Source organism: Merops nubicus, unplaced genomic scaffold (genome assembly GCF_000691845.1).
Source record: "Merops nubicus isolate BGI_N331 unplaced genomic scaffold, ASM69184v1 scaffold35682, whole genome shotgun sequence".
Taxonomy (NCBI): Eukaryota; Metazoa; Chordata; class Aves; order Coraciiformes; family Meropidae; genus Merops; species Merops nubicus.
The window spans coordinates 1-11357 of NW_008593467.1; the positions used below are offsets into that span (position 1 = coordinate 1).

Below are 11357 nucleotides of genomic sequence, written 5' to 3' on the forward strand. Positions count from 1 at the left end.
GCGGTGCGAGGGTTAACCCTGGCGAAGGGACCCACGGCCTGGGTCTGGGCCAGCTTCAGGCATTAGATCCCCGTGGCCTTGGGGGAATCACTGTCTGCTTGAACGGGTGGGTGAGTTGCTCCGGGAGGTATTCAGTAAGCTGGAGCTGAGACATGCAGGATCACAGCTTAGGAAAATATTTACCCACCCCTAAAACCCAACCAACTTTTTTGGCATCAAGAAGGAGCACAGTCCCTCTGTTGTTCTCTGTCATGTGTGGAAGTATAGAAGGTCCCTCTCCAGTCACCAGGGGAGTGGAAGAGACAATGTTCCATGTTGAGATCCAAGCTGATCCTAGGGAGTTGTTGATTTCTATTGCCAGATCATGGCAGGGTTGGTTTGGTTGTTTGTTTGTGGTTTTTTTGGTGTTTTTTTTTTTTTGGTTTTTTTTTTTTTTTTTTCAGTATAATCACTGCTTTGAAACAACTCTTCAGGTTACAAGGGAAAGCATCATGGTCTGTTGGATCTGCAATGTAGCTGAAGAGGAGGTTCTGATTGACATTTGTGCTTAGGGATGACAGAATTGTTTTCTGACATTTTTATCATTGTTGAGTTGTGCTCCTGTGCCACCACAGAACAGGTATTTCGAGTCATTCAGGGAGTGGTATTTGCACGTCAGCTCTTCTTGTCTAGCTAACCTCATCATGTTTATCCCCAAGGAGCTTTCACTCAAAATTCCCATTCCTTGCTTCTGAGTTTAACAGAACCCTGCTCTGTAAAAAAGATTTCTCTCAGTTGCACTTTCTGGATAGATTCTTACTATTTTGCACTTACTTGCTCAAGGGGGTTTTGTATTTATTCTTTTAGGATTTTAAGGAGAACCTCCCTGGTTTCTGGTCCACAACCCTGAGCTGGAACCTCTTCTGTTCAACTCAACTCTCAGTCTTGCTACACAACAGACTACAGGCCTCCATATGGTAGCATTTTCTTTGTTTGTGATCAATACTCAGAGAAGGAACAAGAAAGATGCAGGAAAAACAATAGAGAGTGAGAGAATCTGTAGACTATGCCTTCAGAAAAACAGGAGGCCTGTCTGCTAGCAGTGCTACAAGGGTATCCTTCAAGTAAAAAGACCAGAGTCTGATGATCTGGTGTGTGTGACAGAGCTATGACATTTTGCCCTTTTTTTGGAGATGAATTTTAGAAACTCAATTCCAGTAATACAGACTTGCCTTTATACTCATATCCCTTTGAAGAGAGGTGCTAAACAGATGATGACACCTGAGAAGGACTTACTAGTGTCCTGTACTGCTCAACAATGTTAGCATAAATCAGATTAATACTGTAGATGTCAGATCCTGATCATAGTTTGAAGGGCACTAAAAATGTGGTTTCAAAGTGGTGTGATTTGCACCATGGAAGCAGGATGTTTTTCTCCTCTCTGAATAGATCTGTAACTGCAGCTATGCAGTTTCCATCTGCAGCTGCTCTGAATTGATTGCAGCACTTGGATGCTTCTCCATAATATGAATCATTCTAGAGACTGAAGATACAGTTGTCTTCCATTCAGTTGTAATCTAATACCCACACTCGGAATGGGTTTCAATTGTCATGGAGTTGTTTTACCAGTCTAATCTCCACTGGAGAAAGTCCTGTTGCTTGTGAAACACAATGAAATCCTCTGCCAGCGTTGAAGAAAAAGACTTATGCAATTAGATGTTTGCAAAACATTAAGAGTACAGGAAGTGAAACTAGCAAAGTGTTTCTGAACCTCAAGACACAAGTCTTGGACACACTTGCCACTCAAGCTGTAAGCAAAAATGATGCCAGGTTATGTTTCACAGCACCCTTACACAGCTTTTTTGACCCAACACTCCCCTTGTCCTCAGTGCTCAATACAAAACCAAAAAAAAAAACCCAAACTGCTTATTCATGGTTTATTTGTTAGTAAACTTACTCTGCATAAATAATAAGAGCAGCCGTTCAGTATAGCTGGCATCTGATGAAAAGTGCTCTTGAATGGCCCCCGGGTGGCTTTAAGGAGCAGCCTACTTCCTCTGTGCTCCTGCAATGGCAGGCTTCTCCTCACGGGTGATGGGGATGGCACGCTCCGGGACGTCACTTAGTTTCCTCGGTGCACTCACAGTCAGGACACCATCCAGAGAGAGTGAGGAGGTGATGGTCAGAGGGTCCACATCATCCGGGATCCTGTATTTCCTGTTGAACTCCCTGGCAATAAAGCCATGCTCATCCTTCAAAAGGAGAAGAGAAGGAACAGCCCTAATTAGAAATGTCCACTCAGTTTGACTTAAACCACGGGCCCTTTGCGTAAGGTTTGAGATCAGAAAGGTCCTCCTCTCAAAAGAAAACTTTTCTGAACATTAGAAGCTTTTACTATGAGATGCCCTTTCTAACAGGCTGAGACCCTGCCCTGCCAGGGCTGCAGGTGGCTGCAGGCACACTGTTGACAGGAGGAGGCTTTGTGTTCCAGCTCTGGTGTCAGCCAGAGCCTGACTTCATTGCACAGTGCTGTCACTCCTAAGATGCAGCAGGTAGACCTACATGCAGTGCCAACTACACCTGCTCCTGAGGCTCTCCAGAACTCTAATAATACACAGCTTTCTAGTGAGCTGACCTCTGCTAGAGTGCCTGATTATTTTCTTAAAAAAAAAAATAAAAATAAAAAAAAATTGCAAAATCTGTGTCTGGATGACAGGCTTCTGTGAGCTGCAAGTGATGCTGTGTCTCCTGACTGACAGATCTGTGCTCCTAGAAGCTCACAGCTGACAATTCCAGTGACATAGCTACTTTATCATGCGTACTCGCTTCCTGCTGGCAAGGAGGCAGGGGTGGGAGGGAGATGGGGACAGGCAAAGCCTGTTACAAACAGCTTTAGGCATGGCTTTTGACTTCTGTCTGCTCAGTTGCCACATAGGTCTCCAGAGCCAGCAAGCAGTGGGAGGGCCAACAGCAGAACCCAACCTTTTTGGATTACAAACTGAGAGATGGGCCTTTTTCAGGAAAGTATCAGAACATGGCAATGCACTGTTCATTATGTGCTTTAATTATTACAGGTCGTTGTTGGCTTATTGAATGCCTCCCTTCATTCTGGGCCTCTTCCCAGAAAAAGGTAGGCCCAGAAATGCCCATTGCCAAGATGATTTTCCAGTTCAGTTCGCAGCTCGTGTAACATCAGCAATAAATCTCCACTCTGTGGCTGCCCAGTCTGGGATCACCTAGGGGGTTGCACAGAGCATCTTCCATTAGGATTGGCTGACAAAAAAAACGTTAGAAGTGTTAGAGATGAGCACAGGAGAGGATCGTTTTGCAGTCTCCTTGATTAGCCATAGAGGAGGAAGTTCACATGGACTCTGTCAGTCACATAGTTAAAGTAGAAGTACCTGGCGCTCCTCGTGTTTCCCATGGATTTCTATCATGTCCCCAAGCACCTTCACTTTTAGCTCCTCAGGGGAGAAATGCTTCACATCAAGATTTACAGAAAATTTGTCCTTCTCCAGTCGCATCTGCAAAACAAGAAAGTGACTTCAGAAAAGAGCAGGTGAGAATTCCAGCTTTCAAAGGCTCTCAGAATACAGCAGTTCAAGACTCAAGCCAGTATCTACACATGCACTGTCTGACCTTCATTTGCTCCTGCAATTCTCATCTGGGTGGCTTTGTCCCTTACTGGCCCATTACTACAGTATGTAAAATGGGAATGCTTTCTCTTGATCACGTGGGATAAACATTTTCCTTGGGAGTGAGGAAGATCTTCTCTTAATCTGAATTTGTTAAAACTGACTCTTTTGTTGGCATACAAGTTTCATATCAAATTCTTTTTACAGAATGTCTGGAGGTTTCCAGTTTCTGTAACTGGACCTGGCAAAGTCTTTCAAGCAAAAGAAACCCTGACTGTTCAGTTGACCTCGGATCATCTACAGGCTTGAAGGCTTTCCCCTGCATTGTTGCTCTTTAGTAACCAAAATAATGTCACAGGCAAGCAGTACTGCCTCACTGCTCCCTCTGTCATCTGAGCAGCAGGACTTGGGCCAAAACTCTGAGTCACCTGCTGCTAATCTCACCTCCTTCCCTTCCATTTTGCACTTGATCACCTCTAACAAATACAGCTTTTTGCTTCTTCCTGAGGCTGGATTTGCTCTTTCTGCCTATCTTGGACATGACTCTGGGACTTTGCTCTATGAGCCAGCTGCCTCTGCCTTCCTGCCAGGTTCATGGTCAGGGAGCACACGACCCTCCTGGAGCTCTGCTCTGGGATGTGGAGAAAGCCTCTGTGCCAGCTCTAGGATTACTGGCTTCCGCAGTCTGACTGGAGAGTCTCTGTGCTTCCTCCTCCTCCTAGATTATGTGTGAAGATCTCTCCACTGAGTTAGTCAGATGTTGTTATCTGTGGTGCTCATTATGGCTGCTTCAGACACCAGCCAAACTCAGGTCACTAAATCAAGGGAAACATTATACAAAGATTAAAACAACACTCTTCTGTCACACCTTTGGCTTAGAATAGCTCTACAAGTTACTTGTAAATAAGACAGTTGACTCACAGAACAGGCAACGTTGCTTGAACTGCATGCCTCTTGGCTCAGCCCCTGGAGCAGGCAGTCAGCTGCTTCATGATCCTTTCAGTCCTGTACCTTACTTAAGATTCTGCTTTTCTCAGCAGTTATTGTTAAAAATAGGCTCCTTTTTCCCTCAGCAACCACACTGTCTGACATGAGGATCCCTCTACACCTGCCAGTTGTCACTACTCTTTGCTTCTCAGGAGGGAGTCTTGCACAGAAGACAGGACAAGTAGGCTTCCTCCTTTCTTCCATCAGCTCTTACAGTCGTTTGCCACACACACAGAGCTTGGTTTGCCTCTGTTCCCAACACTGTGGCAATACTTGCTATCAGTCACAAATCAGTAGCAGAGCATGCAGAGGTTCTTGCCTAATGCAGAGGAGCAGAGGCACAAGCACAGTGCCCTTTCCCCCAATCTTTTCCTAATAACCACCTACAAGCAGCTTCCAAGCTCTCAGCTCTCATGGGTCTCCAGCTCCAGACCCATCAGCGGGTGCACACAGCAATAATAAAAAACATTAAGAAGGGAAGATTACCTCAGAGAGTCCTGCCTCTAGCCAACTGGGCATCCGAAGAATGGGGGATCTCATCAGGAAGGGACTGAGGCTGGGGGAAGCAGGGAGCAGCTCTGACTCCTGCAGGTGCTCTCCGAAAATCTGGTCAAAGATGCGACTCGGTGCCAACCAAGAGAAGAGGGGTCTGCGGATGAGGGGGTTGTGAATGGTGATATCCATTGGAGTGCGCTGGAGGAGCCTGGCAAACCACGGTGCTGCAGTGATGTGCCAGGAGCGTGGGACAGCTTTATACCCGTGCAGCTGGCCTGGCCTTCCCCCCCTCCGAGGCCTCTTGAACAGTGGTGTCAGGGATTTTATTGTCCCACTCCTGGGCTGGTCCCTTCAGCGGTGCCCAGTAGCTGTCTGGGGAATTTGAACACGCTGCTGAGGAGGAGGGGGAAGGGGAGAAGAAGAAAAAGAGCCTAATGGGGCCACAAGAAGCCAAACTGCCCAGCCACCCGCCCCGCTCCCCACGTGCTGTTTATCTGCAGAGTCCCAGGCTGGCTTGGCGGATGTTTCCAGCGGCTTTGGATGCCAGCAGGATCAATGCAGCTCCTATCTTTGGCTCACAGGGAAAATGACAAGAGGCCGTTGTTCCCACTGCCAGCACTGAGACTTCAGCTCCCCACATCACCCACCAGTCTAGAAGAGCTCTGCCTCTCCTTAAGGCAAAGGAAGCCACAAGGCTGCTTTAGTCAGAGGGCAGGAAAGATCCAGGAGGTCTTTGCTGGGATGCCCCTAGCAGTGAGGCTCTCGACAGAGAGAGGGGCCCAGTAAGCCCCTCTGCCTTGGTGCACACCCGTGGTGTGTGTGCAAATGAAGGTGGGCTTTCTCCACAGCACTTCAGCCCAACATCACTTGTCTTTTGCCCACTGTGGAAGCCACTTTGCTGGAGAGAGCAGAAGATCCTGAGACTTTGTGACCTCAGAGTACTCCAGAGGGCTATGAGCAGAGATAAGCTGGGCACATCAACAGCCCCCATGATGCTGCACTGCAACATGCCTTCTCAGGGATGCAAGCTACCTCTGTTTGCCTGTACCCCTGCTGTAAGCTGATTTCCTATAATTATAGTCCTAATATGTCTTAATTAACACATTTATTTTAATTCCTGCCTTGCCTGTGAGCCTAAATTGCAAGAATATGCTCAGCCTAGCAACTGTCCTCACAGGGCAAGAGCTTGCAACTTAAATACAATCACTGGCTCAGAGGCACACCTTTCTTACTGCTAGCACCACCAGTTCTTTGCAAAAGGGTCTGACCCTCTTCATCTCAGCTTGCCTGCAAGAATAAGGAGCAGAATTTGCTCTGTGCAAGAGCGCAGGCCATAAATACCTTCTCCAGTTCCTCACTTCAACAGCAGTGCACCTGCTGTCTCATACTGAAGGGACATGGACTCAAGGAAGTCTCTGGTTTCAGCGTACAAGAAGCTTAGCTGGGCTTGCCTTTAGGAGCATCCCAGACAGCAGAGCCTGAGCTCTGTCCTGCTTTCTCCTCCTTCAGCCTCCCTCGCTCCACATCTGTGCATCCCTGCTGTGCTTGGCTGACCATTTGCCTCCTGCACTCCTTCTGTCGGAGTGATCCCTCCCCTTAAGGAGGATATCTCAGAAGCTGGGAGGAGGTGCAGGGTTTGCTGAGGTGTCCCTGACTGCAGGCAGGGACTGCACTCCCTACTGGAATGCAGTGAGCAGCTTCCCTCGTCACCCTGGCAAGGCATCCTGGGGCCTGTGCATGTGGCTATTTTGGTCCATCTTTTTATCACACACTCCTCCCTGTGGAATTTGCCCAATTAAAACCTTGCAATCTGAAGCCTTCACTCTCAGAGGCAGTGAGTGCTTGGAAGGTCCCTTTGCCAGACACACCATGGCTGCACGGACTGTTCCCCATGCCTACCCCATGAGTTCGGAGTACGAGTTTGCCAACCCTAGCAAGATCTATGACCAGAACTTTGGAGAAGGTAAGAAAGGAGATGGGATCCCCGTGGCACCTTTCTTTTCTGTGGGGCAGGAAGGCTGGTGGAGCCCCTTTGGGGAGGCTGAGCTCCAGAGCAAGCTAGAGAAACTGGAGCCAAGGAACTTTGAGCTTAAAAACTCAGGTCAAATCAGGGGGGAATATGCAGGGAATAGCCAGGGTCCCTCTCTTTAGGTCCACTTCCTCCATCTATGCCTACTGCTTTTTCTCATGTCCTCCCCTCATGCCCCAAGTGGTCTGGCATTCATGCATACGCTGTGCAAACACGGAGCAAAATGCTCCAGGCAGGGGGAGTTTTTGTAGCCGGAGGCTGTGGAGAAAAGCTGAGCTGGGGTGTTCAGCACAAAGCCAGGCAGTGGCTGACGGAGGGGAAGGAATGTGGGCAGCAGCAGAACCATTCAGCACCAGCACAACAGCGTGAAAAGGCAAAAAGCTCCAAGGAAAGCCCCCTGGACAATGGCACACAAAAGGCCTTTAGTTCTTCACGGCAGTTTCTTCACCATCAGCATTTTCCGTGCCCATCCCTGGCTGTGGGCTTTGCACTGCAGAACACTCAGTGCACCTATCAGTCTCTCTCTGTCCACCCCGCAGACATGTGAAAGCTGGATGCCAGCCCTTGGCTTGCTGGCAGCTGCCATCTGTGTGGTGGGAGGCAGTGGCTGGCAGGCATCTGCCTCTGTGTGTTTTAGACACCCAAAGATAGGAATCACAGGAGACTCCATCCATAGTGTGCCAATGTGGTGGCAAAACCAAGGCACCTGCCACGTCCCAGCCTCCTTCTGTCACCCTCACCTGTCTGTTGCCAACCCTCCTTTTCCACCTCCTTCTCCTGGAAACTCCACAATCCTCACTGAGTCTTATTTTCAGGTGTGTCCCCATGTGAGATTTTAGCTCCTGCCCTGTATCATGGCTACTACATCAGGCCTCGGATCAATAAGCAGCTGGATCGAGGCACCTCTGAGATCAACCTGAATGAGCACAAATTCCAAGTGTTCCTGGATGTCTGTCACTTCCTGCCGGATGAGCTCACTGTCCGCACCGTGGACAACCTGCTGGAGGTGATGGGGCAGCATCCACAGAAGGCCGACCGCCACGGCTTCATCTCCCGAGAGTTCACCAGGACCTACATCCTCCCTCTGGATGTTGACCCCTTGCTGGTGAAAGCCACGTTGTCCCACGATGGCATCCTAAGCATCGTGGCTCCCCGGACGGGGAAGGAGGTGAAGGCCAGAGTCAACGAGGTGAAGATAACCCCACAGGAGCAGCCAGTGGGGAAAGAAGAACAGTCTGAAGAAGGAAAAGGGAAGGAAGAGTCCTAAAGGCCCCAGATCTGGGCTGACACAGGGAAGGTTGGGTGGGACAGGTATGGGAAATCTGTAGTGCCCTATTTCTCACCATCAGTGTTTAGCAGGGCTGTGAGGCAGCCACATATATGCCAGACTTCTGCTTCTTAAGGCTGGGAAAAGGGACTTGGAACTGAAAAAAGAAGGGGACTAAAATGTTAGTGTGAGGGACTGTAATGCAAGTTTTCTTCTAGGTCAGGTGCTTATATACACCATGCAGGGTACTATTCTCTTACCCCAACTGTCAAAGGTCACTTTTACCCTAAACTGGGAGGCTGTGTTGCAGAGGACTGTTAACCAGCTGTTGTGCTCTAGCTCAGAAGGTGAGAAGTGGGAAGAGGGAAGGGATGATCCCAGTGTCTCACCTCTGAGCTGGCAGCTGACCTCTGTAGAGATGGAAGGCGCTTGCTGGTGTGTAAAAGAGCCTGCAGCTCTCAGGAGGAAAGAGGAATAAATCTGCCTCTGATCTTCTCTTGTTTGCCTTGGATTCATGGTGCTTCTGGCCAAGCTACACTGCAGCAGGAAGGATGGACAATGTTTTAGCTGCTCCTGATGTGGGGAGCAGAGCAGAGCAGTGGAGAGTTCACACTGAGCTCATCTGTGGAAGTGGCATCGATGGGGACTGGGAGGGACTCTGTCCATGGGGCAGCCATGGACACCTCCATAATTTGCCCTCCTGGCTCAGGTGCAGCTAGAGGTGGTTGCTGTTGTAGGGAGCCCACAGTGGGCAGTAGCCTTGAGGAGAAAAGATGTAGAGTGATGGGCTCTTGAAAGTTCACTGTACACTTCCAGACCTGCAGCAGGACTTAGCCCAAGTAAACAAATGCCAAGCCATGGTCTCTGCTTGCTTCAGCCCTGTATTTATGAGACATGAAGCTTGTTCATGTACAGATCTTTTCAGCCACTGTGAAGGGAGTGAACCCCAAAATAATGAAGGGAAAGGCTCTGCTCAGATTCCAAGTGTTCCAAGCTCAGATCCCCAGCACCCTCTGTAGAGTCACAGAAAGAATGAATTTGGCCCCTTTTCCAGACATCATGATGCTACCAGCTACATGAGAAGTGCCTCTGTGGTCTTGTGATGGGGATCGTGTGTGTTGCTGTCGGCGGCAGCTGCTGCCTTGGACGGCCCTGAGGGCTCAGCAGGTGCCAGTTGCAATCCTTGTCTTGTCAGAGCCAATTAAAGCAGCCAGAGTGCTGTGTCATTGGCCAAATATGGGGGTCCCTGGCATGCCTCAGCACCGTCCTCCCGCAGAAGAGAGAGGAGGTTCCAGGGTCCCTGTGAACAGAGCTTCTTCCTCTCCCTGCTGGGATGTGGCTTGCAGGCTTCTGCACTCTGCTTCCATGAATACACAGGGCCAGAAATGCCCTGCTCAGGAGTCTGTCTCATGCAGCACACCTCCTCATCTGCTGAAGCACTGGCATAAGGCTGCTTTTTCACCCTTGCCAGGAAAAGTGGGATCCAGACCAGAGTGAATCACTGTGCAGCTGTTTTCTGCTTCTCAAGGCCCCTGCCAGCCATGAGGATCAAAGTCAAATTAAGAGCAGCCCTGCCTGCCAGCCTCATGAGAGCAAGTGGGATGATGGCTAAGCCCTCACTGGCTGAGCTGCCTTGACACTGCTGCAACAGAAAAGCCCAGCATTAGTAGTCACCCCACAGTTCTGTTCCCCCTCTGCCTTTTATTAGCCCTGTCTTTGCTCTCCAACGAGTTCATTCTCTGTTGCTGGGCACTTGCAGGCCCGTCCTGTTGTCAGTTACACAGCTTGTTACCCAGACAATGTCCCTGAGTGCATGAAGACAGCTGCCCGAGCAGTGATCCAGTGAGAGGGGCTGGCACTGCCTGGTGTCAGCCACTGGGCTGTTGCTCTACACCCTGGCAGGCCCTGGGCAGAACAGCCTGATCTGTTTGCTGAGCAGGAGCACTGGAAGCCCTGCTCTCTTTCATCCTTGCAGACACAGATTGAGGAGGGAATGCAGAGTGGCAGCCAAAGGCTCTCCAGCTCTGCCAATGTTGTTGATGCCTTTCTGTTTCTCTGGTAGAGCTCAAACCAGCAGCTCCAGTATTTGTGAAAGGGGCTGATGGGAACAGGCTCCCAGTCTCTTTTCTTCCTTTTCCACAAAGCAACAAAGCTCAAGTTATCCCAGAAATCAAAACATGCACTGGCTCACTAAATCAACAGTGTCTGTGGCAAACCCAAAGACATGCAGTCTGCAACTTCCCAAGCAGGCACAGACTCCTGAGACCACCCAGTTTTTGCAGGACCCTGAGAACATGGTCCTCTTGGGACCAGGACTGAATCCCATATGCCTGCATAAATCTCCTAAATTCTCCCCTGGGGTACTGAGGTGCAGGCTGAGCTGTGCAATGTCTCCAGCCACATGCTGGGAAGCAGTTTCAGAGCAAGACTCAGGCTTTGCAGCTCATCCAGGATTCAACTAAGAGAGCAGCTGTGCCCCATGGTCCTTGCAAAGAAGAATCCTTCTCCTCCCAAGATTTCTGGACAGGTACAAGCTCTGCTCTGCTCTTGGGCAGATGATAAATGATGCTGTGAGCCTGGCAGAGCATGTGTACAGCTGGAGAAGGGGACTAGGGCAGCTCCTGAGATACTGCACCAGAACAGTGGATTAAAACTTACCCACTTCTCAGCATGTCCCATGAGGCATTCAGGCCTGCACAGAACTGGGTCTGAGTGCCAAATCAAAGCTGTGGAGCAGGTTCTGCTCAAGGACTACCATAACATGGTATCTTTCAGTAATAATGAGTAATTAATACTCAGTAATACTATTAACTCTCTTAGAGCTACCAGAGAGCAGCTACCTGTTACTCAGTCTGGGAATGATCAGCCACAGTCTGAAGGCCTCTCAAAATGGATAGAGAGGTAAAATACACATTAAGGTTCCTGTCTGACATGCTGAGGGGTGAGCCTAAGAGTTGTATTGCAG

At 49.3% G+C, this 11357-nt stretch overlaps 2 protein-coding genes across 2 annotated transcripts; one reads left to right on the plus strand and one right to left on the minus strand.

Moving 5' to 3' along the window:
- Positions 1 to 1902: 1902 nt before the first annotated feature.
- CRYAB (crystallin, alpha B) lies at positions 1903 to 5500 on the minus strand. Its single transcript, XM_008935459.1, has 3 exons — positions 5088 to 5500; positions 3381 to 3503; positions 1903 to 2231 (listed from the first exon to the last, which is right to left on the minus strand). Exons 1-3 carry the CDS (start codon positions 5283 to 5285, stop codon positions 2028 to 2030), a joined length of 525 nt encoding a protein of 174 aa, XP_008933707.1. The 5' UTR covers positions 5286 to 5500; the 3' UTR covers positions 1903 to 2027.
- A 1425-nt stretch (positions 5501 to 6925) lies between these two features.
- On the plus strand, positions 6926 to 8445 carry HSPB2 (heat shock 27kDa protein 2). Its single transcript, XM_008935460.1, has 2 exons — positions 6926 to 7059; positions 7941 to 8445. Exons 1-2 carry the CDS (start codon positions 6966 to 6968, stop codon positions 8390 to 8392), a joined length of 546 nt encoding a protein of 181 aa, XP_008933708.1. The 5' UTR covers positions 6926 to 6965; the 3' UTR covers positions 8393 to 8445.
- The last annotated feature ends 2912 nt before the right edge of the window (positions 8446 to 11357 follow it).